The sequence below is a fragment of the Aquarana catesbeiana genome, linkage group LG11, assembly GCF_042186555.1.
Source record: "Aquarana catesbeiana isolate 2022-GZ linkage group LG11, ASM4218655v1, whole genome shotgun sequence".
NCBI lineage: Eukaryota > Metazoa > Chordata > Amphibia > Anura > Ranidae > Aquarana > Aquarana catesbeiana.
In genome coordinates, this window is record NC_133334.1 from 104,312,657 (window position 1) to 104,340,625 (window position 27,969).

The following is a 27,969-nucleotide window of genomic DNA, read 5'->3' on the forward strand; positions in this document are numbered from 1 at the left end:
TTACGTTCATTTTCTGCATGCTTGTCTCAGATCAGTGCCTCAAATTTTGAAGCCAGACACCTATATTCCCAAGGAGGTAGGCAGTGGGAGCTTCTATATTTGTCCCATGAATTGTGTAATTTAAATATTGCATTTTAATATTTACCATTTGCAGCCAGCAGGAGGAAAGCTTCAGGCTTTTCTCTGCATTTTCTGTTAATAGTCCGTGTTGGGATTTTTTAAAATTTTATTACAAATACTTCTATAGAGCTGTCAATTTACGGAGTACTTTACAGAGATCACACTATGTACCTGATATGACTCGGAGGTGGCTCACGCCACCCAACCCTCTGGCAGAGACTGGCGTCTCAACTTGCCAGTTCACCAAGCAAGCAAAAACAAGCAGGCAGTGCTGGGTTTAGTATAGGGAAGCCCAGTGTTCTTGCTACTCTGCCATGCACAAAGTAGCAAAAAATGTTTGTTTTTTAAAATAAAGTTTTTGAACAAGCGATTGAAAATGGTATCATCATTTTCATCTGAATCAAATAAAATCTTTTAAAAGGAGCCAGAAATATGTTTTATGTCCCTAAACATGTTTGGTTTAAGCTTATTACTATTAGTTAACCCCTTGGGTGCCAGCTGCATGCAAATAGGTGGCCTCTTGGCGCCGAAGGGCTGCATATTTGCATGAATTGCTGCCCAAACAGCTATGGCGAGAGGGTGCGTGCTTCCCACACAGTTACTGGCGCCTAACCAAAAGCTCCTGATTGCTGCTTGCGATCGGGAGTTTGGCTGTCACGTGATCCGAAATCACAGCAGTCACATGCTCTTAAACCCCTCCTTCTGGCATCATAATCCTTTTAAAAGGCCAGGAGGCGCCAGCCTGAAAAGGTTAAATAAATCTACATGGGATGACTAGGGACATCATGCTTTTGAAGTAAATATTAAAATTTGTCCTGCATGGCCTACTGGCTGTGTAATTATTTTCTATGTCATGTAATTTTTATATGCACCAATTTGATGGTTCGACTGTTGTTAAATTTCTTGTTAAAATGCAATAAAAATAATTTTGGAAAAAGTAAATAAGTAAATTTTAAAATTGAACCCAGTTTACAGACTAGGCAGCCAAAAATAACTTGAATCTTTCTTCTAAATATAATTTGAACTATTGCCATGCTGAACATCCATGCACAGGTAAGATGCCTAACTATAATTTTCACTGCCAGAATTAAAAAAATACACTCAGATTTATATAAAAGATGAGGTTGTGTTTTAAGTAAATAGATACCAAACATGTCAAACCTCATATTGTCAGGATCCACCCAGCTGCCTCTGCATTTGAGCACATGCCTGGGAGCTGGAGTCAGCCATGGCCACACCCTTACCAGCCCACCACTCTAGTGGGTGCTAAAGGGGCAGAGAATGGTGTCTGAAGAGAATGGTGGCTCAGAGCAGTCCAAGCACTGGGTGTTTGGCTGTCATTTGATTGCTCAGTTTTCAGTTTTCGAGCCGGCATGGGACAGCTACAGCATCGTGTGTGTGTTTTTGTTTCTTCCTTTTTATAAAGTCCATGCTTTTTTCCTGTAAATGCAAGCAGAATGCAGATGGAGGAAGTTGTATTTGTCCATTGACACAAGCTCAAGGCCCAGAAACACAGGCCCTTTTTTGCTTTTGTTTTTCCATGCCAGATTGACTTAAGCTGGTTATGGTAGCTGTGGCCTTGTAGTTTTTTCCCTGAGGACCCAAAAAACCTAGGGTCTTGTGTATTACTGCGTAGCTAGTTATTTCCCTGGGGAGGCATTTACACAGTAACTTTTACCACCCCCGCCTCTCCACTTCCTCCAATCAGAGAATGCTTTGCATGAAGGGAGAAAATGGAAAGCGATCACGGAATATCACCAGTGCTGAGCTACCGACCTCCTGTGTTAACCTCCCTGGCGGTATGATTATTTCGGATTTTAGGTGCTGAAAGCGGTACAATTATTTTGCATGGAAATTTGGCGTTTTATATTGTAGGTCTGTAAATCTTAACAATAACACACTTAAATCTGTCCAAACCAGAGTCTAGTAGATATCCCGGGTATGATAAAGTTTGAAACACAAAAACATAAATTATAATATAATAAATAAAAATAAATAATAAAAATTTTTTTTTAAAAATAGTAATAAAATAAATTTTCCCACAATTCACTATCGCTCAATTCTGCAAGTGTTCTAATTTACTATCACTGTTTTCTAGCTGGTCTAAAGCCACTTTTGATATAAAGGGACACTTTTTGGTTGCTATGGACAATCTCCAGTTTCCAGGCAGAAAGCACAGTGTATATCATGTAAAACTGCATGCAGGGCATGGGCCAAAGCACTGGGGACAAAAGGGATGTGAAATCATTTCATACAGTACTGTAATCTGTAAGATTACAGTACTGTATGTGTTATGATTTTTCCTTTTTTTTTTTTTAATTTGCCGCCAGGCTCCGCCCCTGTGCGTCGCGACGCTCGCAGGGAACGGAGCCTGGCAAGGAGAGGCTTCGGAGGAGGACGGAGCCCTCGGACACTGCGGGGGACATCGCAGGATCCCGGGGACAAGGTAAGTAAGGAGGCACCAGGATCCTGCGATGTAATCCCGAGTGTGGCTCGGGGTTACCGCTAATGGTACTGAATTTTAACCCCGAGCCACACTCGGGAAAACCGCCAGGGAGGCTACGAATGCAGCAACCGCTCAACGCGGGACCTGGAAGCTAGTGGAGATCACTGTTGTAGCAGTGTCAACTACAGTGATTGCTAGCTTCTAGAGCAGCATTTCTCAACCAAGAAAAAGCTAGGGATTACTTGCGCTAACCTCCCAATTGTTGGTGCCTGCATAGTTGCAGGGCCAATGTCACTTGGCAGAGCCAGCCGCATGAATGCAAGGTTGCCATTCCAGCCTCGCCATGTCCAAGATGGACCAATGAAACTATGTAAAAATATCCATAGCTGGGATTAAGGTTTACGTTTTGATATCCTACTACCCTGTCATTGCTATGTGGTTCTTTGTATTGGTCACCTTCAGTGCTGTGATGTATTTCAGGTTGGCAGCCTTAAAATCTACCAGCTGTTAAGTTTCAGCCAGGTCCCCTTTATTGTCCCTCGTCTTTTACTATAACCTGTTCCCTGTTTGCTTTTTCTGCCAGCGTCCTAGAACAAGCACAGCCAGTGTCGCTCTTTCAGGAATGTTCACACCCACTAGAAGCGCACAATGTTTCTTGGTGGCATTAAATGTCAGGAATGGGAGGGTGGGGGATATAGACTGTGTGACAATATTTACCCTTTAGTCAACCACATCCCCCAGTCACACAAAATGAAAGACCGTCTCTATCTGAGAGCTTAAAAATAAGCCCACTCGAGTCGTACTCCCCTCCTTTCAGGATATTTTAGGACTTTACAGTCTAATACAGAAATCAGTATTGAAAGATGGCTGCATTGTTAACTTATGTTGGGCGCATTTTTACTTGGAAGGCATATAGTGTGAGTTAAATACTCAGAGTATAGTGTGTAATGGCATTAAAGTTGTAATCTTACAAAGATATTTCCATTTTGGATTTTTGACTTGCAGCATATCCCATTCAATTCAGTTGGAGAAACCTTAAAAATCATTTGTTGCATAAAATGCAAGAACTCATCACATCCTATAATCTCATAAACCAAGTGCTATCACATATAAAATAATAAAATGATTAATATGACTGCCGCAAACACCGATAAGCAAATCTGTGGCTAAAAGGTGTGTGTGAGTAATGGTATTGCGCTGTCAATATAGGAAATAAATCGTGTAAACCTATACTAGTGATGGCGGACCTTGGCACCAAAGATGTTTTGGAACTACATTTCCCATGATGCTCATGCACTCTGAAGTGTAGGTGAGCATCATGGGAAATGTAGTTCCAAAACATCTGGGGTGCCAAGGTTCGCCACCAATGACCTATGCAATAACATGTGTACAAAATAATTCATAAAGACAAATATATATGCATTGCTTCTCTAATATCCATAAACTCAAAGTGACTAAAGTATTGAAATAAAAGTCCCAGTGTTGTCCCTATGAATCCAAGTGTGCAGCTGCAATAAATTGCCCTAATTCTTCCACATTCCAAAAAATGAATAAAAGGTATTGGTGTCTCTTCTTCTAGGGTAATTGACAACCTCAGTGCTCACAAGCCTCTCACATTACTGCTGTAAGGTAAACATCATTGGGTGTAGATAAATCTCCTAGGGGATCCTTGTGCCTCCACTTATCTTTGGGGATCTCTCTGCAATGGATGCAGCCCTTAGAATTGGACATATGGCAATACCTCCTTTTTAAAAGTGATCCTGGGGTTCAACCATGGGGAAGTCCAAGGTACTTTATTGCAGCTGCACATTTGGATTCATAGTGACAACACTGGGATTTTATTTCAATACTTTTTAGTCACTTTATTGAGTTTATGGATATTATAGAAGCAATGCATATATATATATTTGTCTTTTTTATGAATTATTTTGTACATATGTATGTTTTATTGGTTTACACGATTTATTTCCTATAATAGCATGCAATGCCAAGCTGCGGTTTCCAAAGCAAGCAAAGTCCTTTCTTGTATTAAGAGAGGTATGGACTCCAGAGAGAGATATCATTTTGCCCCCTGTACAAATCATTAGTAAGACCTCATCTGGGATATGCAGTTCTATTTTGGGCACCAGTTCACAAAAAGGATATTGGGAAACTGGTGCAGAGAAAGGCAACCAAACTGATAAAAGGCATGGAGGAACTTTTGGCTATGAGGAAAGATTGGAGGAACTGAATTTATTCTCTCTTGAGAAGAGGAGATTGATGGAGAATATGATCAACATGTACAAATATATAAGTGAACTTGGTGTTTATTCACTTTATGGTCAACACAGAGGACAAGAGGGCACTCTTTACGCCTAGGGGAAAAGAGATTTCATCTCCAAATTCGGAAAGGTTTCTACACAGTAATGCCGTGTACAGACGATCAGAATTTCCAACAGCAAATGTTCGATGTGAGTTTGTTTTTGGAAATTCGGGCCATGTGTAGGCTTCATCGGACATTTGTCGGAATTTCCGACAACAAAAATTTGAGAGCTGTCGGAAATTCCGATCGTGTGTACACAGTTCCGACGCACAAAATTCCACGCATGCTCGGAAGCAAGCAGAAGAGCCGCACTGGCTATTGAACTTAATTTTTCTCGGCTCGTCGTACGTGTTGTACATTACTGTGTTCTTGACATTCGGAATTTCTGACAACATTTGTGCGACCTTGTGTATTTAAGACAAGTTTCAGCCAACATCCGTCGGAAATAAATTTTGTTGTCGGAAAATCCTATCAGGTGTACATAGCATAAGTGCTGTGAAAATGTGGAATAGACTCCTCCCAGAGGTGGTTCTGACAAGCTCAGTAGATTGCTTTAAGAAAGGCCTGGAATCTTTCCTAAATTATACATAATATAACTGGGTACTAACATTTATAGGTAAAGTTGATCCGGGGGGGGGGCAGGCAGGCAAACTTCCAGCTCAGTTTGCCACAGTGAACACATGTGGCAGGGGAGGAGTCTGCAGATAAGCGGAGCTTCCCCATTTGGATGAAGCTCCACTTTTAAAGGCCTTGTTCATATGGGGCATACTAAAGTATACACTGTGGAGGGCCGTGGTTTTTTTTGTATTGGGATACATTCTCATTGAAGTCACCCTCTGTCTAGATGTAGGATATTTAGCGATTGCTGCATCACATTTCTCAAGGTTTGACTTCCGAATTGTAATGGGGCCATCCCTGCAGAATATTTTGAAATGGCCACTTGTAGCCTCTGTTGGAAGCCCATATGACAGGGTGATATAGCAGGGGCAGAGTGTTATCACCATATAATAGGAAGTGCTTTAGCAAGGACCCTTATGGCAGGATCTCCAGGTATTCTTTCTTGAAAAGCTGTAGATTTAGATATTTTTTTGAAGACCATTGACCTTACGTTATCATGTAATTTTAAAGAGTAACTCGACTTTTGTTTGAGAAAAAAACCTTTCCTCTGTGAGCGCAATGTACTTTGCAACAAATTTTGTTAAAATCCATGCAGAGTGCTTTTTAGTGTTCTGATTGAAAAATTGTAGTGTTTGCTTCTCTTGAGTAGTGATTAACCCTTAAGGAATATCTCACCAAAATGAACATTTTTGTTGCAGAAGATGCCTAAAACCTTATCTTTGTGCAGAATTCTTCACCCATGTGAGAAATCACTTTTCTCGGAAGTTGTGTGCACCAACTGTATACAGCAGGCCTCCAGGTTGCCATATTGCATTGATTTTTACAGCACTATAGATTGGGGGAAAAAAAAGTAATTTTTAATAACCTTGAGTTACAACATTGCTCTTGTAAGATAGAGATATTATACACACACTAACTATATATATATATATATATATATATATATATATATATATATATATATATATATATATATATATATATATATATATATATATATATATATATAATATAGTTTTTATTTGCTATATTTTGGAGGGAAAATGGCATTGCCCCTTTAAAGCGTTAATGAGATTTTTAGTGATTGGGTTTACATGCACTTTTAATGGGACGATGGTGGTGAATACTACTTTTCCTCAGCCCTACTAGGAAAGGAGAGAAGTACCATGGTGTCTGTGGGATCTGGTAATGGTCAGGCATATAATACATCGGTCCTGTTCTCAGGCAGTTTGATTGAAAGAGAGAGATACATGTATTGGTTTACTATGGATCTTGTGTTCCATTCTCAGACACACAAATTGCCACAACTTTCTTTTTCACACATCATGGGACATAGAGTCAGGCTAATATTCATTACCTACTGGTTTATACTCTATCTCCAGGTGAATGGACACTGGTAGACCAAAGGTCTTCAGACAGGAAGTGATCCCCCTATACAACCCCTCCCATACAGTGTGTTTTTTTTTTTTTTTTACCAGTGTCTGCAAGGTGGATGGCATGGTTTGTTTGAGCTCACTGAATTCTAGTCTCACAAACGTATCTTAAATGAATCAAGGGATTGACTGATCGGTTCCAGGCACTGGACCCTGCGAAGTGGAATCATGGACACCACAGCGCTAAGGCATTCCTGCAGGGTGCTGTACAGGTCCAAGGGAGTGGACCCTAAACATGAAAAGGGTACCCAGTCCTTGAAGGTCCTCAAGTGACAGGAACCTGCCGTGATGGGTGAAGTTTGGGCTCTTAGTTTCTAAGCTGCCCTGCTCCTGGACGGGTAAGTGAAACCACTTTACTATTATTGTAGGGTGTCTCAGTGATTGTAACAATCAGTCAAGCTAGCTAGAGGCTGGACACCTATGTGCAGTGACCATACAGGGGAGTTTTGGGCTAGCTGTGGCTGTTTGCAAAGTGTACCTTTTTTGCTTGTGTCTTGCTGTTTCTTACCTGTATGATAGCGCACAATGGTGCACCATTTCGCCTTGGTTCACCCTGGTGCACATGCGTTCGCAAAAGTGCCACTGGATTTGGCAGTTGTTTGGCGGGCATGGCGCACGTGGCTTCGCCGCACATGCGCAGTAGCCTTTATCTGGGCGCACGAGGATTCCTGTCATACGCAGTGTTAATTTTGGCAGCAAATTTCTATTTAGTTTTAGTCTTAGTCTTAGGACTAAAATGGCATTTTAGCTTTAGTCCCATTTTAGTCTTCTGCAATTGTTTTAGTCTACTAAATCTCCAGTACATTTTAGTCGACTAAAATTTATGTTAGTCGTCTAAAATCTAATGGATGTAATTAAATTGTAATGCGTTAGTTAAACATTTCTCTACAATTTCCAAACTATACTGCTGGAGTGAAAAATCTAATGTTATTATTTATGGTATTGAGGTATGAACATGCACTACAGACCAGTGTTAATTTTTTAAGTCAAATTTCAATTTAGTTTTGGTCTTAGTCTTTTGTAAAATCTGGTAATGCTAAACCTCCATATTATTTTATTTATTTTTTTTTTTCTAATTAAAATTTTCTTTTTTTATCCGAGGGGTTTTATGAGCCCAAATAAAGCTCACCATTGCTTTTCTCAGTTCCATCATCACTTTCTTAGGTGGGACTAGTGGAACTGTTTGAAAAACGTATAATATCTCTGGTAATGTATACATTTTTTTTATTATGTTAATTCTTCCCATCCATGAATGTTATTTTATCAAATTGTTGTAAACGTTTTTAGTCTTAGTCTTTTGACTAAAATGCCATTTTAGTTTTAGTCGTATTTTAGTCGACTAAAATAGTATTCATTTAGTCGACTAAAATGTTTTCATTAACACTGGTCATACGCGAATACAGCCATGCCTGTTCAGGACCACGTGCGCACGCACGCACGCACACAACTTTACGGCGCACACCCAGCTTATTTAAGCTATATGGGCCAATTATGCGGTGCTTCCAGAAGGCAGCTGTGAGACCAAGAGCAGGCTCTAAACAGACACTTGCAGCGGTTCATTCTTTCCTTACTCGGGTCACGTGAGTCACCAAGTGTTGCTTGGCAGTCTAAAGGTGCTTTAGCAGGATTGTTACATAGGGGCTTAGGAGCCCTATTAAAGGGTCTTCCTTCTGAGGTGTTTTAATATTACACACAAGTACTCTCTTTTTGTGGCGGGTAAATGTCTTCAAAAAGAGGAGCGGGACTAACACTACATGGAAGGGCACACCGATATCGTCGGTAGTTCCTGATGAACCTAGTCATATCCCCTGAAAGACCAGAGGCTTCCGGGCAATCTGAGCCGCTGGGCCTATCTGGTATTGTGCCTACAGTCAACGCTGATTCTTCACCCTTTATCACTAAGGATGAACTGTCCTCGGCCCTAGCCAGGTTAGAGCACAGGATTGCTGGCATGATTGCCTCCATCCTGCAGGGTAGCAGAAAGCGTGACAGATACCCCTCCCCGGAGCCTCCTAGTCTGGAGCAGGAATGGGTTGAGGATGTGGAAGAGCTTAAAGCTCAGGACTCTGTAGAGGGCCCGGGAAATTAGTCTGCTTCCAAGCATTCTGGACAAGAAGATATCCAGTTGATGTCTGCCTCTCAGTCGCGGAGGCTTTTGATCCTGACTCTGACCAAAATGGTTCTTTCTGCCTTTTAAGTTGCCTCTTGCAGAGGTGACTGAGCCCCCCTAGTCCTCTTTGGGATCCCTAAGGCCTTTTCAGGCCACACAAGCTTTCCCTCTACACCCCCTGTTGGAACAGGCAGTGTATGCTGTTTGGGAGCATTCCTTCGACTGCATTCTTTGGACATTGTCCGGGCAGTCAAGGTTTATTTGTCTTGATCTGTGGAGATCCAAGGATCAGACTCCCTTTTTTGTTTTATCAAAAGGACCCAAGAAAGGGTAGGCAGCTTCCAAAACTTTTATTGCTAATTGGGTCCATCAATTGGTCATTCAGGCCTATGGTCTGAGACGTAAAGCTCTTCCCTTTAGGGTGAGAGCTCACTCTACCAGGGGTGTAGGAACCTCCCTGAGCGTTTCGCCATCAGATATCTGTGGCTCAAATTTGTAAGGCTGCTACCTGGTCTTCAGTGCATACGCTCACAAAATGTTATCAAGTGGATGTTTGAGCAGCCGAGGATTCGGCTTTCGGTCGCAGTGTACTGCGGGCTGCCGTGTAAGTTCTGATGGCTATTGTTTGCCAGGGTGTCTCTCTCCCCTCAAGGCTATTGCTCTGGGGAGTCCCAGTAGGTAATGAATATTAGCCTGACTCTGTGTCCCATGATGTATGAAAAATAAAATAGGATTTTTTCGTCATACTTGCGAGTAAAATCCTTTTCTTTGGGTACATCATGGGACACAGAGATCCCTCCCCTCTTCTTCCTTTTTTTTTTTTTTGAGGATTCACTGCTTGCTACAAAACTGAAGTGCTTCCTGTATGGGAGGGGTTATATAGGGGATCACTTCCTGTCTGAAGACCTTTGGTCTACCAGTGTCCATTCACCTGGAGATGGAGTATAATAACCCAGCAAGTAATGAATATTAGCCTAACTCTGTGTCCCATGATGTACTCCAAGAAAAGGATTTTACAGGCAAGTATGACGAAAAAATCCTATTAGTTTTTGGGCGTTTTTTTCTTTTTTTACACCAGCGCTTTCAAAAAAAAAAAAAAAAAAAAAAAAATAAGGGAGCTTTTGCAGATGTTCATCAGTAAACCATAGTCTGCCCACTGTAATGAACTGCTCAGTAATTTCAGTTCAGTCTAATATGTGTTCTGTATGAAAATGAAAAGTAGTAATTTTGTGTCATGAGAACCTTCTCCCAGTCAGTCTATTTATCTCCCTTCAACATGCAATCCTCCCTCTTTCCTGCTCTCGAATATAGCTTTTGTGTTGCTCTTGGTTTGTAGAAAATATTCTGATGCTGCTTGGGATGTGCTCCCATCTATGTGAACAATTTATTGTGTGTGGGTTTTTTTTTTTTTTTTTTTAATATATTTTCTCATTTGAGCCCGATTCATTCCTGTAGCGGAGAACAGGGACACACCGGACCCCTGCTGTGAGCCGCATCCCAATTAAGTGTGAACCCAGCCTAGGCTTATGACATCATGCACAGCTCTCTCTCTCTCTCTCTCTCTCTCTCTCTCTCTCTCTCTCTCTCTCTCTCTCTCTCTCTCTCTCTCTCTCTCTCTCTCTCTCTCTCTCTCTCTCTCTCTCTCTCTCGAGAGAGAGAGAGAGAGAGAGAGAGAGAGAGAGAGAGAGAGAGAGAGAGAGAGAGAGAGAGAGAGAGAGAGAGAGAGAGAGAGAGATTGCCAGGAAGGTAGGAGTCAGAGGGCCGCTGAGGAGCTGGATGTGTCTGTGTAAATCCAGGAAGTGAACAGGCAGCAGATTCAGCTGCCCACAGTTAAAATGGGTGCAGTCAGACTTGGTGGAAGGAGATTTCTGCAGCATATTTGGCAAGTACAGAATCGGCGTATAATATAAAATATGAAAAGTGGTTGGAGGGAAGCTTCAGAATGGCGAAAATGGTTTTTACTATAAATTGTGTGAGCAGACTACAGTTCCTCTTTAACTAGCAAAAGGGTAATCTTCCACTACTTTTGGGTTTTAGGTATTTATCGGCATATAAAACGCACTCCCCCCCCTTAAAATCAGGGGTAAATCGTGGGTGCGTGTTATACGCGATCTCCGCTGATTGTTTGCGATCGTGCCGACATACACATCCGAGTGTACAGATTTAAATATGGCGTCGTCGGCGCCGCCGAGATCGCAGGGACTGGGCGGAGCTAGGATACACATAGCCGAGTGTACTCGGCTCCGCTCACAGTCACGCCCAGTCCCGCCATTGGACCTGTGTTATGTCCGTCATAGGGCCGGACTGGACGTGACTGTGAGCGGAGCCGAGTACACTCGGCTATGTTTATCTCTGCTCCGCCCAGTCCCTCCGTGGCACCATATTTAAATCTGTACACTCGGATGTTTATGTCGGCGCGATCGCAAACAATCAGTGGAGATCGGCGGTGATCGCAAGGCTGCACTGACAAGGCTGCAATGGACACTGGGGAAGCTGCACTGACAGGGCTGCACTGACACTGATAAGGCTGTGTTGATAGGCATTTAAATGTAAGTTTTTTTTTTTTTTTTTTTTTTTTTTTTTTTTTTTTTTTTTTTCTTTCCCTTAACATTCCCTCCTAAACTTTGGGGTGCATGCTATACGCCGATAAATACGGTATATTTATTTTATTTATTACACACAACTTAAATAACACTACATGAAAACTTGCCATTTAAAGGGGTTGTAAACCTTCAAGGTTTTTCACCTCAATGCATTGAGGTGAAAAACCTCCTGTTATGCTGCAGACCCCGAGCCCCCATTTTACTTACCTGTACCCCCTCTATCTCATCCCGGGGACAAGCACCCCAGCAAAAGCCGGTGTCTCGGGTCCTGATTGGATGGATTGATAGCAGCGCAGCCATTGGCTCCTGCTGCTGTCAATCAAATACAATGACCAGGGCCGAGTCATACATTTAGCTTCTATGGACGCCGAATGAATGACTCGGAAGCATGCCTGCAAGGTAACCCCCTCGGGAGAGCGCTTCTCCTAGGGGGTCATCTAATGCGATCAGAGCCGCCAAGGGACCCCAGAAGAGGATGTTCGGGGCCACTCTCTGCAAAACGAGCTGCACAGAGACAGTAAGTATGATATGTTATTTAAAAAAAAAAACAAAGCTTTAGTGTCACTTTAAGTCAGCCGCTACAAATACTGTCGCTACTGACTTTTAATATATGGACACTTGCCTGTTCAAGGAGCCCGCAATGTCGGCACCCCAGATGATTTTCGGATCGGTTGTCGGGTGCTCTTGCCGCTATTCGTCCTAAGGGAAACTGGCAGTGAAGCCTTTAGGCTTCACAGCCAGTTACCTACTGCGCATGCGTGCTGCGCTTTATAACTGGCCTGACGGTGGAGTAAGGAGGAGGGGGCCGAACTGCCAAGGGACTGCGCTGTCTCCCAGAAGTGGGCAAGGGTACCTGTCAAAAACAGGTACCCGGCATTTCCTGGCCACCGCTAGGGCGGTAATCCTCCCGCCACTGGAAGTCGACCACTGTACCTACTCTGGGGGAATGGGTCATTGAACTTGACTCCATCAGAGACCTTGAACGACTGTTGGCGCAGAAGGCAGGAAAGATGGATCAGTTGTCTTACCTGGACTACATAGTCAATGTTCTGCTACTCATCTGAATTCTCAACATTGGCCAAAAGCGACACAGAACCCACCCCTGCACACCCATGAAGGAGTGTTTCTTTCTCTCCTTCCAACCCTGTATTGCCTTCTTAACATTCTTGCTCTATTCCTTTCCCATCCTTTTCGTGATTCCACATGTGAATCAATTACACATGCTTAATAAAGCATCATTGCGGAACAGTATTATGTGCGTGTTTTTTTTTTTTTTTTTAAACCATGCCAAGAAAAATATTCTCCTACAATATTTCTGAGCAAATTTACATTTTAGTACCTTTTTGACGTTTCTATTGTTCCTCTTCTTTTCGGTAACATCTGGCCCCCTGTAGGAGGTTATTTATTTGGACCTCCCACAAGCACTAAGTGCCTCTGCAGCCCTGTCTCTGCTTGGTTTCTGTTGGCGGTGTATTTCTTCAGGTTGGGTAGCCCAGTCAGGTTTGCTGAGAAAAAAGTCCACTTGAAACACATGCTCCAGTGTTGCTGTCATTTGGGGCCAGAACGAGCGGGGCTTAGGACACCAAGTCGTGCTGGATCATATGACCGTGGTCCCGATTCTGCTCTTCTATCTCTCCTCTCCTTGTGGTTGTGGCATTTGGAAGTGGTCTAGCAGCTTCTGTCACCATTCTGTCCAATGCTGTGCTGTCCATTCATGATGCTCTCGCTTTGTGACTAGAACTTTTTGAGTGTTTAAAGTGGAAGTCCATGCTAAAACTAAAACGTTCATCTCCATCATTGGCCACTATGCAATGAGTAGCATGAGGACAGCAGTGGGTAGAGCTGAACAGAGGCGGCTGGAAAGAACAGTCCAATTCCTAATTTCCCCACCCAACGTTTGGATCGCATACTGACACCAGCACCTGGGAACAGTCGCTCGCTGTACGTGCAGCACACATGAGTGTCCAGTCCTCTGACTAGAAAATGCTGCAGTTAAAGCCCCTTTTTAGTAGAAGATATTGGACCAAAGAAAAAATGATTCTGTCTGAAAAAGCAGTAATCCTAATATCCTAATAATTTTGCCCAGAGATAAGCTTTAAGATAGAGCACTAAAAAAAGTTACTGCACTTGGTTATACTGTAATCAGTGTGTTGATTACAGCACAATCAACATGTAATTGGTCTCATCAAAGCATAATCACAAAAACTTGTGTGCTTATTTAGGCATGTACCTACATTATGTCATTTTGTAGAGCTTCCCTGGTGCTTATAAATGTATTTAAATGACCTAGTTCTTTTTATAAAGACTCAATTAGCAGCCTTTGGAACCTCAGGAGAGGTCCAGAGTTCAATGATTTCTGATCAAAATATTCACTTACTAATTGTAAAGGAAAGATTATGGAGATTTGATAGTCTCTGATATGATTTAATTACGATTTATCTGGAAGTTTGGCCATCACTATATCTGTTTTAAAATGAAATGGGGGGGGGGGGGGTGTGGGACCTGTGGTGTGTTGACGCCTGGGACAGTCTGCAAAGGCACATGACCTAGGTAATCTTTTATAAAACCACATATGCAAGCTGCCATTGGTGACAGTATCGTCTGCTTGGCTGCCATGCTTTGGCTTCAACACTTTGAGCCACCGACCTAGAAAAAGTACACATGGTGTACGAGGATTTCAGATTTCTGACACTTATTTGCAATGAGCTGCTTTTAGAAGTATTGGAGCCTGTCACCGCCCGGTACAGGTTGAGTTCCCATGATCTATGAGCTGCTTAAATCCATCCCTGCCATGTCCGTCTACATCTTACAAAAGAAAAAGCCTGAAAATGATGCTTTTGTACCTTGATGCTGATGAAAACTTAGATGGCTCAAGGGGGCTGAACAAGCTGTATGATATCACTGGTAAATGGCCTGCAATTTCCAATGTTATAGTTGCTGGACAGCGAGGGCGCAGATAGAAGTCAAACCTAGTGCTATGCATTTATTCACGTGCATGCGTTTTACTGCTGTTTGATGTTCATAGAGTAAGTCTGTGGTCACATTTCACTTAAAGCGGTTGTATACCCGTTGTTTGTTTGTTTTTTTTTTTTTTTTTTTTTTTTTACACCTGCAAGGGAAAAGGCATAATGAGCTAGTATGCACCGCATACTAGCTCATTATGAGATACTTACCTTAGAACGAGGCGCCGGCATATCACCCGGTCCACGCCGAGGGAGCTGACATTTCCCCTCGGCGTGTCTTCCGGGTATCACGGCTCCGGCGCTGTGAGTGGTCGGAGCCGCGATGTCGTCACTCCCGTGCATGCGCGTGGGAGACTTCTGTCTGGCAAGCTCCGGAGTTTGCCGGGCTGTCTGCCAAGAATCCCCTGTGCGCATGCGCCGCTGCAGTCAGTGGCTCATTGCGAGGGGAATATCTCCTAAACCGTACAGGTCCTTATTATAGGCTTACCTGTATGTAAAAGTAAAAAAAAAAGGTATACAACCACTTTAAAATGAGAAGTTCAGGTTTTAGGGGGGGAAAAAAAATCATACTCGCCTAGGTGGATGCAGCATCGATCCAATGCTGCATCTGTCCCCTGCTGCTTCCAAGACTCGGAATTGAGCGATCAAATACAGTTGATTGATCAGTTCTCAGTCGGTCAGCGGCTCTCTGCTTTGCCCCTTTTTAGTGCTCACTGGAGTGCTGGGCTGTGGAGAGGGTGGAAGCGGCTGGTTCAGGCTAAGCAAATCACTGAGCCAGTTGCCGGTCCAGGCATTTGAGGTGGATCCCGACACTAAAGTCTGGATCTTTCCAGAGCCTGGAACAGCTGAATGTGGGTCACAGAAGTGCAGAACTCCTCTGACCTACAGGAGAAGTATAGCCAAAATATCTTTGGCCATAGTTCTCTAAGTAATTGCATTGTGAGAGATCTCTTCTTTACCACTCCAAATAACATCTGTTTTGGATCTGATTGGATTTGTTTCTGCATTTTGACTTGTTGAGAAATAAATGAGACAAAATACTATCAGCCCTTTAGTTTGGGGATCGTGCAACCAGAATAACCTATTATACTGTAATGGGAATAATTAAAGGGGTTGTAAAGGCAGAAGGTTTTTATATTTTTTTAAACTTTAATGCATTCTTTGCATTAAGATTAAAAAGCCTTCTGCGTGCTACCCCCCCCCCCCCCCCCAATACTTACCTGAGGTCCCCCTGTCCAGCGATGTCCACGAATTCCTCAGCCGTCCGAGATTCTCCTTTCTGATTGGCTTAGACACAGCAACTGCACCATTGGCTCCCGCTGCTGTCTATCAAAATCGGCTAACCAATCGGGAGAGAGGTGGTCGGGGCTCCGTGTCTGAATGGACACAGGAAGCTGTGACTCGGCTTGGGTGTCCCATAACAAGCTGCTTGCTGCGGGGGCACTGAACTGGGGGAGGGGCCAGAGAAGGAGGATTTGGGCTGCTCTTTGCAAATCCACTGCAAAAGAGCAGGTAAGTATAACATGTTTTGTTATTTTTATAGGGGAAAAAAATTGAGACTTTACAATCACTTGAATTCAAATATGAACATGATTGTGTTCAAAGTCCCCACTTATGGCATCTCCAAATGGCATACTGCTTTATAAATACGGCTCATTACTATGAGGTGTGGCTTGCTGTTTGTGTGTCCTCTTAGAATAGATAGAGGGTGAGTGGTGTGAGTCACTTTAGGAGAATGATGGTGTTTCACTGATGACTCAGTATGACAAATCGTTTCTTCCAAGTTATAGGGACTGATCCACAGGAAGAGTGTCTGCACATGCAGCAATCCACTAATTGGATATAGTAACATGTTTCTGCCAAGTTTGACTGTATCCAGGTTAAAGTTACTTTGTAATACAAACTTTCCGAGAGTGGCCAGGTTGACTAATTGTCTGCAGTTGTTGGCGTGCCAGGTGCCATGTTCCAACCATTACATTTCATGATTTTCCACTACTGATTACTCCTCAATATCACCATGAATTTAAAACATCAAATTGCTGAAGTTTGTGTATTGTTTTAGTCTACATCTTCATCTGTGTATTGCATTGTTAACATTCATTTAATATCACTTTGATCATCTATATCAGGGATCCTCAAACTGCGGCCCTCCAGCTCTTGCGGAATTACACATCCCATGAGGCATTGTAAAACTGACATTCACAGAAATGGCTAGGCATGATGGGAATTGTAGTTCTTGAACAACTGGAGGGCCATAGTTTGAAGACCCTTGATCTATATGTCCATCATGGACTGTTTTTAATTCCCTCCTAAAATTTACAGAAACATCACGTTTAGACCTTTTGCACTAAAATTGTGTGACATAAAATTTTTTAACTATGCCTATTTGTTCTCTAAGTCTTGGGCTTCTGTGGGAGGCAACGTGATCTCCCTCTGACGTCAGAGGGAGATCACAGCCCCTCCCGCAGAAGTCATGTATCGGAGCTGTAAATCGGCTGCAAGTCACGTGACCGGCCTGAAGATGGTTCTAAATAGGTATTTACAACGCTCAGTTTTAGAAATGACTTGCATAGTGTGGTATGCCAGGCTCTAATAGAGGGGCTGGCAGTGATTTATAAATTTGACTGACCTAACAAACACTTTAATCTGTTAAATCTCGGAGAGACCAAAATAAAAAATTCTAAATGCAGTATTTCTGAAGAGCAAAACCTTGCAAGATTTGGGGAGTTAGAACATTTTTCATTGTTTAGATGCCAGTAGTGGGCAGGCCCAGGTAACAAGGAAGAAAGTTCCATCAGAGCAATGAAATTCAGGAAATTGAACAGGTTATGTGTTTCCTTCCTATATTCATGTAATGTTCGTGTTGAAAGGAGGTGAGGGGGAAATCTTTTAGGCTGGGTTCACACTGCTGTGCGGAGTGGCTCACAGCAGGGGTCTGCGTCCCTGTTCTCAGTTTCGGGGACGAATCGGGCCCACGTTTTTGGCTGCAAACCACTCCGCAGCCGCCCCAGAACTGTATGAACTGGCTCCATTGAGAGCTGGTCAGTCTCCTGACATGAAACCCCCGCATCCAATTCGCATTAGTGTGAACACAGCCTTAAAGAGATTAAAAAAAAAAAAAAAATTCTTTACAAACATGTAATGTTTACCTGCTCTGTGTAATGGTTTTGCACAGAGCAGCCCAGGTCCTCTTCTTTTTGGGTACCCTGCCAGCAGTCCTGACTTCTCCACCCTGCCGAGTGCCCCCAATGGCGCCTGCTTCTGTGTGAGCCAATGAGGGAAGCGAGACCCAGAGAGCCGCTGCTCTCAAACACATGCTGAATCAAGATGGGGCTCAGATAAGTATAGGGGGGGGGGGGGGGGGCGCTGCACCCAGAAGATTTTTTACCTTCATGCATAGAATGCTTGAAGATAAAAAACCTTGAGCCTTTAGGACCACTTTTTAACCATCATGTCTCATTCATCCATGAAGATGTGCGTCACGAGCTTGCGTGAATATAGGGGTATTGGTTAGGGCCAAAACAACTAATTGATCGACTATGAAATTAATCTATTACTGGCCTGCATACAGAATGCGCTATTTGTTTACATATCAGGTATTACAGTGCAGCACACATGCAGCTCAGTACACCATCCATACATGTCAGTAAGTGCCTGAACTTGTGAATGTGTGAGGAGCATTGCCTCATGGGACATGTAGTCCTGGGAAGAAAGTGAGTGGTTCTAAAGGTAGAAGTGTTCTTTCTTGCTATAGGGGCACCCTATACTATACTTTGCAACTTGCTATTGGGGCATTCTGAAGGCAGGAGGACCTGAAGTGTCTGTGGGGGACCCTAGAAGAGATGGATCCAGGCTGCTCTGTGCAAAACCATTTTGTTTTTAACTAAAAAAAAAAAAATACTTTATAAAGACTCAGGGAAGATCAGCATCTGAACCCAGAGAAGGTGAAGGCTGATAGACTGGAGGTAATAGAAGGGAATACAATTACATTTAAAGTAAACTTTTTCCAGTATTGTGCATTATATTTAAAATGATCATTTCCATAAAAAGAAAAGTCTCAGCTTTTAGTACTACTTTAGTATAAGAGATTAATATCTCCCTTCCACCCTTCATATAGCTTCATGCCTGACTCCTAGTTAAAATGCCCATATATCCTACTTCCAGGTGTATTTATTTTATTTGATGTAAGTGATGTACATTATTACTTTCACTGTTCCACAGTCTTGTAGTAGTGATTATTTGCTCTTTTTGTACTATAAAGGGCTAATTTTTAGGTTTTTTTTTTTTTTTTTTTTTTTTAACCCCATTATGTTACTAAATGTCTTAGGCCTGGTTCACACCTATGTATTTTTTGGTGCTTTTTGCATAAACGCCCTACAGATCATTTAACATGGTTTCCTTTGGGACACGTTCACATCTATGCTTTTTTTTCAGCTGCTGCGTATTTGGAAAGTGTCAAGGGCTTTTTTGGTTCAATATACTTCAGTGGAGAAGCTGCAAAAAAGCATGTAGTGCGTTTTGCAGCAATTTGTTTTTTAATCTGCCCAACAACAAATTGGCCAATAAAAAGCATAAAAAAACTGCAAAAACGCAAATCGCAGCAAAATCACGTGCGCAAATCTCAAAACTCACTGCAGAAACAGACCAAAAGCAAACTGCATAGGTGTGTACCGAGCCTTATGCTGGCCACAAGGATCAATTTTCAGACGAGAATATTCATACGAAAAATCTTTGTACATTCGCTGAATGAAAGAATGTTTGAAATTTTCACTTGCTTTTAACATTCAGTTTTAAAATGAACGTCATTTCTGAACGAAAACCACATACACTATCTGAAAATTCCTTTGACCAAGAAGTTTTCTATTTATAAATTTTCCCATCACTGTGGTTGAAAACTAATGTCGATTTGACCCCACTAACGATTAGAAAATCGAACGAACGTTCTTAAAATGACCTTCCTTTTTTTTTTTTTTTTTTTTTTTTAAGGAAGACCTTGTTTTTCTATGGCCAGCATATAATACATTACAGTTCTGTTTGAAAATCTGCAAAACAGTTTAACTTTTTTTTTTCTTTATATAAAAAAATTTTGATCTCTGAGTCTATTTACCACATTCAACCTCCTAATAGTATATACAGTATATCGCTTCTGTCTGTTATTCTCAGAGTGGATTAGAGAGTTTGCTCCCTAACCATATAGTTGGTTATTTATATTTACCCCTGCTTAGAGATATATTTAAGAATAAATTGCCCCTTTTAAAAAAAAAAAAAAAAAAAACTTTACATAATAACTAAATTATACACCACTTTTTTTAAGGTTATTAACCGATTAATCTAAACAATAATCGGCCAACTAATCGATTTATGAAAATAATCGTTAGTTGCAGCCCTTGTATTGGTAGAATAAAAGCTATTCCAGCTGTTGAATTTGGAAGAACCAAATAATGCTTTGTAGTGAGTTCTAGATAGTTACAGGTGTACTTTAAATTTTAGGTAAATGCAGTATGTAGTGTAATTCTGCAGATATGTGCTCCATATAGTGTCACTTTTGTGTAGATAACAATGTCTGTCTTGTGTTACAGAATCGCCACCATGGGAGAATACAATGAGAAGAAAGAGACCTGTGGAACAATATGTCTGAAGTACCTTCTCTTCACCTTCAACTTCTTTTTCTGGGCAAGTCAATATGAGACCTTTAACCACTTCAGCCCTGGAAGAATTTACCCCCTTCCTGACAGGCCATTTTTTTGCGATACGGCGCTGCGTCGCTTTAACTGACAATTGCGTGGTCGTGTGATGCTGTACCCAAACAAAACCCTTTTTTTTTTTTTTCCCCTCCAGTTTAGGCCAATATGTATTCTTCTACATATTCTTAGTAAAAATCGCAATAAGCGTGTATTGATTGGTTTGCGCAAAAGTTATAGCACCTACAAATTAGGGAATAGATTTATGGCATTTTTATTATTTTTTTTTTTTACTAGTAATGGCGGCGATCAGTGATTTTATTTTAAATTTTTTTATCGGGACTGCGATATTGTGGTGGACAAATTGGACACTTTTGACACATTTTTGGGACCCGTGACATTTATACAGCGATCAGTGCTAGCACTGATTACTGTATAAATGTCACTGGCAGGGAAGGGGTTAACACTAGGGGGCGATCAAGGGGTTCACTGTGTTCTCCTAGGTGTGTTCTCCATAACTGTGGGTGGTATGGGACTGACTAGGGGAGGAGACTGATCGGTGTTCCTTAGTAGGAACACACGATCTGTCTCCTCTCCCCTGACAGGAAAAGGATTTGTGTGTTTACACACACAGATCCCGATTCTCGCTCTGTCACATGCGATTGCGGGCACTCGAATCGGCTCCGGGGACACTCTGTGGGCGCATGCCTCCTACAGCGTCTTAAAAAGCCGACGTACAGCTATGACTGCTCGCCCAGGGGAGCCATTCTGCCTCAGTATAACTGCGGCGGCTGGTCAGGAACCAGTTAACTAGAATCACCTAATTGGATATTGCATTATGTCCCGTACTTGGCATACAGTATAAGTAATACGAAAGCTGCTTCTTGGCATTCAACAGTCACATAGACTGACTGCACACTGGGATGACGATACCACTGCATCCAGCCTAGTACACGTGTATTGCACAGGGGCCATTGTTAGTTCTGCAATAAAATACAATAGTGATTTAAAGTTATGTAAATGAAAGGCAAAATTGTGTATGTGTGTGTATATATATATATAAGAGAGAGAGAGAGAGATGCTGTCTTTGTGTTCTGCAAGACCCAGGGCCTGGTTAAAACTTATGACTCATTAAGTGGATGGGGCCACCCTGTAACTGCTTGCAATGCACACCATTACGTGCAGGGTGGTACAGGCTTTTGAGGGTTAAAATAGGTGGTCAGGAGGCGATGTGTTGCCTGTTAACTGCCCTCTAAAAGTGATACACTGCCTTGTGTAAATATATACCAGCCCTAAATAAAACCTATCATTCCTTGTCTTTTGTAGGGGGTCCCTAAAGAGCTCCATTGGGTTCTAGGTTCAGATTTTACATTGGACCTCCCCACCCCCTCCAAGAATCCTGCCCCATGCCATTTAACTGTCAAATGCCAAAATGTCTGTGGGCTTTATAGGCTCTGATGTGTGACCATTAGGCCCCGTTCACTCAGGGTAATGTGTGCACAGTGTAGGGCTGTCTCTTCCCAGCACGGGGATGCACAGGTGCTGCGTGCACCCCTGTTCTGGTGTCCTATTGTCTATTGGGAAATGTGGTTGCATGAACACAGCCGCTCATAAGACTGCATGTCATATAAGACACAGTGTGTCTGTGCAGCTATATGTCCCAAACAGACCAAACTAACAAACGCCAGTTTTTTTTTTTTATTGGTGAGATCTGATGTGCGGGGATGGGGCAGATGCGGAAGTCCTATACTTGGCTCATCCCACCTCCAGCTCTGTAAGTTCTCAGATAAGTGACCATAAGTATAATATCCAGAGCCCAGATTCCTCTCTTGTTCATGTTTCATTTTGTTCTGCTTCTGTTTACAGCTGGCTGGACTGGCTGTAATGGCTGTAGGGGTTTGGACTCTGGTCCAGAAAAGTGACTACATCAGCCTGCTACCCTCAAGCACCTATGCTGCCACAGCGTACATCCTGGTCGTTGCAGGTGCCATTGTGATGGTTACTGGTATCCTTGGCTGCTGTGCAACTTTTAAGGAGAGGAAGAGCCTGCTGAAAGTTGTAAGTTTTTTTTTTTTTTTTTTTTCTTTTTATATTTTAGTTTTTTGTCTTTTACTACATCTTTTTTAACAGATGTGCTGTACTTATTAGATTTGTTTTTTATTGTATCTTTATTTTCTAATCAAATGTAAACATTTTACAACAATTTATGATGTGATGTAGATAACATGAATCCAAATCTAAAAGTCCCAGACAATGTTTTGGACGGGGTTGGAGAAACCTATGTTTGGTTTAATGGTTATGTGTAGACCTGCTAGGGAAATATCAAGTTACTTCCTGTCTAGGTAGCAGAGGTGTGACTGGGACAGAAAGTGGGTAGAGACTCTTTAATGAGGCCACAGCTAGTAATGAAAGCTGGCAAAGGTTCTAAGTTTTTCTTTCTCCTCTAAGAACAAGAAGGAAAAGTGTTTTCATTGCTGTCATGTCCCTGGCAGAGAGATTTACCCACTTCCTACTCACTTAAAGTGGTCATAAAGGCAAAAGTTTTTTATTTTTATTTTTTTATTTTTTCCTTACTGCATTTGGTAAGGTAAAAAAACCTTCTGCATGCAGCTTCCCCTGCAGCCCCCCTAAATACATATCGGAGCCTGATCTCGTACCAGCGATATGCACGAGAGCCAAGGTTCTCTCGCTCCTCATTGGCTCAGATACAGAAGTGGGAGCCATTGGCTGCTTTTAATCAGAACAGATGACAAGGGAGCTGGGGGCAGGGCTCGGGAGTTAGCATGCACGAGTGCCCCCAGAGCAAGCAGCTCGCTATGGGAGCACTTGGGGGTGGGGGGGGGAGAAGAGTCAGGTCCTGAGAAGAGGTGGATAGAGGCTATTCTGTGCAAAACTATTACACAGAGCAGGTAAGTATGACAATATAAGGTCAAATATTTCACATGCCGCTTCAGGCGATGTTAGGCGCCACACTCCACAGTTTCATTTCAGGTGCTGGCTTGGCATGTCTCTACCAAAGCAACCAATTATACCAGCAACAGGAATGTGGCACACGGAGATGTGAAATAATATTAAAGAGGTGTGTCTACTGCAAAACATGTCTGTATAGAACTTGTTCCTGCTGGCTATTTTAATAAACAAACAAAGAATATTCTGTTCCTCCTTGGTGTGCGGCCTTCCTGTTGCTGGTACAGTTGATTAAAGGGGTTGTAAAGATATAAATTTTTATCACCTTAATGCATTCTATGCATTAAGGTGAAAAAACTTTTGACAATACCGCCGCCCCCAGCCCCCCCGTTTTACTTACCTGACACCTCAAAACTCGGCCGCTCGCTCCCGACCGCCATTCAGCCGATCAGCCTGGTCGCTGATTGGCTATAGTGGATGGATTGAAAGCAGCGCAGCCATTGGCTCGCGCTGCTGTCAATCGCATCCAATGACGCAGCGCGCCGGGGGCGGGGCTGAGTGATACAGCGAGCGGCTATAGCCGCCGGCTGTATCACGGGAGCGCGCCCGCAATAACTAACCACCATGCAAGGGAGCTCGCATTAAGGTGGTTAGTTATTGCGGGGAGGAGCTGAGACAGCCGCCGAGGGACCCCAGAAGAGCAGGTTCGGGGCCACTCTGTGCAGAACGAGCTGCACAGTGAAGGTAAGTATAACATGTTTGTTATTTAAAAAAAAAAAAAAAAATTTACCTTTTACAAACCCTTTTAAGGTTTGTGTCTGTGTCCTAGAAAATTTCATTGGAGTCCATGCACAATTGCGTGACTTTAAAATTGTGCAACTTTGGCTTTGACCAATGTTATTGCTTGTGCTCTACGAAGTTGCACACAAGTCGCATGTATACCATGCAGGTGTGACTTTTGAGGGTTTACATTGAAATCTATGGCCCTCAAGTCGCACGAAAGTCGGACCAAAGTTGTGAATATCGCTGTGACTTTAAGTTGCACAGATATGAATGGTACTCATTGGGAAACCTGGGGTGCGACTTGTCATGCGACTTTGGGGTCCAAAGTTGCATGACAAGTAGCACAGGTCACACCGTTGTGCGGAGCGGCTCGCTGCAGGGGCTCCGATGCATCCCTGTTTACTGTTTTCAAGTCCGACTGTTTGGCTGGATTCGGACCTATAACGGACCAGAAGATGCACGGGACTCTTCTGCAAACCGCTCCGAAGCCATCCTGGAGCTGTATGAACCTGACATGCAAATTGGATGCGGACAATTCCGCATCCAATTTGCACCCTTGTGAACCCTGCCTGAATGGGGCCTAATGGCCATATTTTGAGCCAATGTGCTCTATGGAAAATGTTCACATGCTGGATATTCCCTGTGGGTAGTTTAGACTGTATCGATGTCCACCAATTACCATCAGGGGGAGTATTGTAGACACAACTGTAGCAACAAGCATTGGTTGAAAATTGAGTTTCCATGCATGGGAAGAAGGCAGTCAGTATTGTTTATCAAGTATAGAAGTACTGTATTTATTTATCGGCGTATAACACGCACTTTTTTCCCCTTAAAATCAGGGGAAATCGTGGGTGCGTGTTATACGCCGAACTGCTGCCTCGGAGGGGAAGGAGGGAACAAGCGCCGCCGAAATAGACAGAGCCACGTGTACTGTGTACTCGGCTAGGCTCGGCTCCGCTCGCAGTCACGCCCAGTCCCTCCTCCTAGTGTTTACGTCCCACCAGTGGTCCGGTGTTGTGTCCATCATAGGAGCCGAGGGGTGGGATTGGGCGGGACTGCGAGATGAGCCGAGAGGAGCCGAGTACACAGGACATCTGGCTCTGTCTATCTCGGCGGCGCTTGTTCCCTCCTTGGCAGGGGAAAGACTGGTGTGCAGATGGGCACAAACCATGCTCCAATGATGGGCAAGGCTGCAGATGGACACTGGGCAAGGCTGCAATGGTGGGGAAGGATGCAGATGGACACTGATAAGGCTGCATTGATGGGCTTTTAAAATGTAAGTTTTTTTTTTTTTTTTTTTTTTTTTCTCCCCTGAAACTTCCCTCGTAAAAGTTTTTTTTTTTTTTTCCTTTTTAAACTTCCCTTCTAAACTTGGGTGCGTGTTATATGCCGGCGCGTGTTATATGTCGATAAATACAGCATTTATATTTGTAAGACTGTCTATCACAGTTGCCAGAAAGGTTTAATCAGGCATTAAAGTGGACCTTGCACTATAAATAAAGGTCAGCTTAATATAAGTCCTCTCCCCCCAAACTAGTGGTCATCCGTGTGCTTTGGGGAGGGTAATGTCATCATCCTTCAGGCAAGATCCCAGGGAATGCGAAGTCTCCTGGATCTTACAAGAAGTCACTCTCCCTCCTTTGCTGCATTGTCTTCTGGTGAGATTTTCAGATATTTTCCACCATCTCACAGGAAGGAGCATGACGTTCTCTCTGTAGTATGTAAGCCAGGGGTAAGGGGGGTATACGTGTGATTGTCTTTTCTCTGTAGGTTCTTTCTTAGCTAAAAACGCTGAAATAATAACCGGAGCTTGCATTATAATGGTCTTTTGTTTTATATAGCATGTGGAAGGGTTAAAATTTCAGTTGGATTTTTTATTTCCTTATTGGAGAGGATAACTCACAGATTTCTGGTCATTTCCTGTCTCAGTGTCTACCCTCACTGGTACAGGAAGTGATAGGAATACTATCCAATGGGGACACAAACAGCAAAAAAAAAAAAAAGATTTTGTTTAAAATAGTGGGGGTGGTTTGTAACCTTTGTCCAGTTTTCATTGCTACCCGTTTACTGATGGAAAGATTTCCCTTCCTTTACAGAAAGCTGCATTGGGAAACGTACTTGCATAATTTAGGACCATATAGTAAAGTTTCAAGCCCACAATACATTTGCACGTGCAGTGCCATGTTGTGCATTTGTCCAAACCTGGAGTTCCTAAGTTTAGGTCATTAAAAAAAAAAAAACAGCACAAGGGAAAGTACTTAAAGTGGTTGTAAAGCCACTTGGTCATGATCAAACAATCGCCTCTGTTTGATAATGGTATGTGCTTTATATAATATATTCAGATTTCTACCTTCTTTCAGAGCGACTCGCGTGTCTGCTCGTCACTGTCCCCTCCCGGGCTGACAGCTACAGTAGGAGGGGCCAAAAACTCCCGCTGACGTCAGGCGGGAGGAAAGAGGCGGACGATCATGTGAGTGCCGAGCGGCGCTCTGAAATGAGGTAGAAATCGGGGTTTTTTTTTTTTGTTTTTTTTTTGTTTTTTTTGTTTTTTTTTATACAGCACATAACGTTCTCTTACAGAGGAGATTGTAGGAATATAACCAAGCTATTATAGCAGCGGGAGGGGACGGAAAGCAGAGAGGCACTGACACTGGCAGGGAGGGGTGGGGGCAGAAGACAGAGGAGAGACAGGATGATGGAAGCACGTAAACTGACCATGGTGTCAGGGCTCAGCAGCCATTACGAACCGTGGTCTGTTTACAGGGGGAGGGCAAGAACCAGGCAGGATCAGCCAGGTATTTTAGATTATACAAGGCTCAAATTGCACAGCACAAGCACTGTGCTGTTGTTCATGCTAAGGTAACGGGATCAATTTTTTTTTGTTTTGTTACAAACACTTTAAATTTGTGAAATGTTTTTTGTGCTGATGCCGAAGTCCTTTGCCCCTCCATATCCCTGCAGCCCTAATCTTCTGGTGCTGCAGAGGTTAATATTAATGTTACACCTCCTACAGACACTTGTTGCCCTTTCCTCCCCCCCTCCTCCATTCATAGAAGCTGTACTATAGCCTCCATGAATGAAAAGCGGTCTATGAATGGAAGATGTGCACATTAGCACTAAAGTTTTAAAGACTGCACCAGTGTTTTTCACATGAATGCAGTTCGGTGGAGACTGTATTGGACACTGATCACGCTTGTTTTTTTTTTATATGTTAATTGTTTAATATCTTATTTTATGGGTTTGATATCTTCTCACATATATTGGAGGTGGACAGCAATGCGAGTTTGAATGTCATTGCTTAGGGTCAAATTTATCACCAATTTTTCATCACTAACTTTCTGTATTACGAATTCTATAAGCATTATTTTAAATTTTTTTTGTTTTTGTTTTGCGATAATAAACTGCGGCTAACCTCCAAGCCAATGGCATAATGTGCTAGTATGCACTGCATACTAGCACATTATGAAATGCTCACTTTGGAACAAAGGCCTCCAGCACAATACTGTCACCGCTGGGAGGGCTGACCTCTTCCCCTGGTCTTTTTTTCCAGGTCCACGCGCTCTGGCTAGGCGATTGGCTGGAGCCGCGATTACGTCACTCCAGCGCATGCACGCAAGAGCCCTCGGTTCCGGCACGAAGCTCTTAAGTTCCAGCAAGCTATGCCAGACCTTCAGAGCACATGCGCCAGTGATGTAACTGCCTTCATCCAGGCCGAATATCTCCTAAACGATGCACGTTTAGTAGATATTCATTTTACCTACAGATAAGCCCTATTATAGGCTTGCCTGTAGGTAAAAATTACCAAGCGGGGTTTACTACAGCTTTAAACCTGAAAGGCAATGTCATAATGTGCCAGTATGCATCTCATATTAGCCTATTATGTGAAACTTACCTGAAAACGAAGCCTTCCAGTGATGAGCTGTCACAGCTAAATGTGCTTCACCCGGTTGTCTTTCTGGGTTTGCACACTCTGGCTGTGTGAGTGGCTGGAGCCGTGATGTCA

At 42.8% G+C, this 27,969-nt stretch overlaps 1 protein-coding gene across 1 annotated transcript in view; it reads left to right on the forward strand.

Annotated features, from left to right (window-relative positions):
- Positions 1 to 27,969, forward strand: part of CD151 (CD151 molecule (Raph blood group)) — an 82,602-nt gene that overhangs the window by 32,979 nt on the left and 21,654 nt on the right. The window contains exons 2-3 of the mRNA XM_073604825.1: positions 20,175 to 20,268; positions 22,143 to 22,334. Coding sequence (XP_073460926.1) covers positions 20,185 to 20,268; positions 22,143 to 22,334 — 276 coding nt within the window. The 5' untranslated portion in view covers positions 20,175 to 20,184. The remainder of the gene's footprint in view (positions 1 to 20,174; positions 20,269 to 22,142; positions 22,335 to 27,969) is intronic.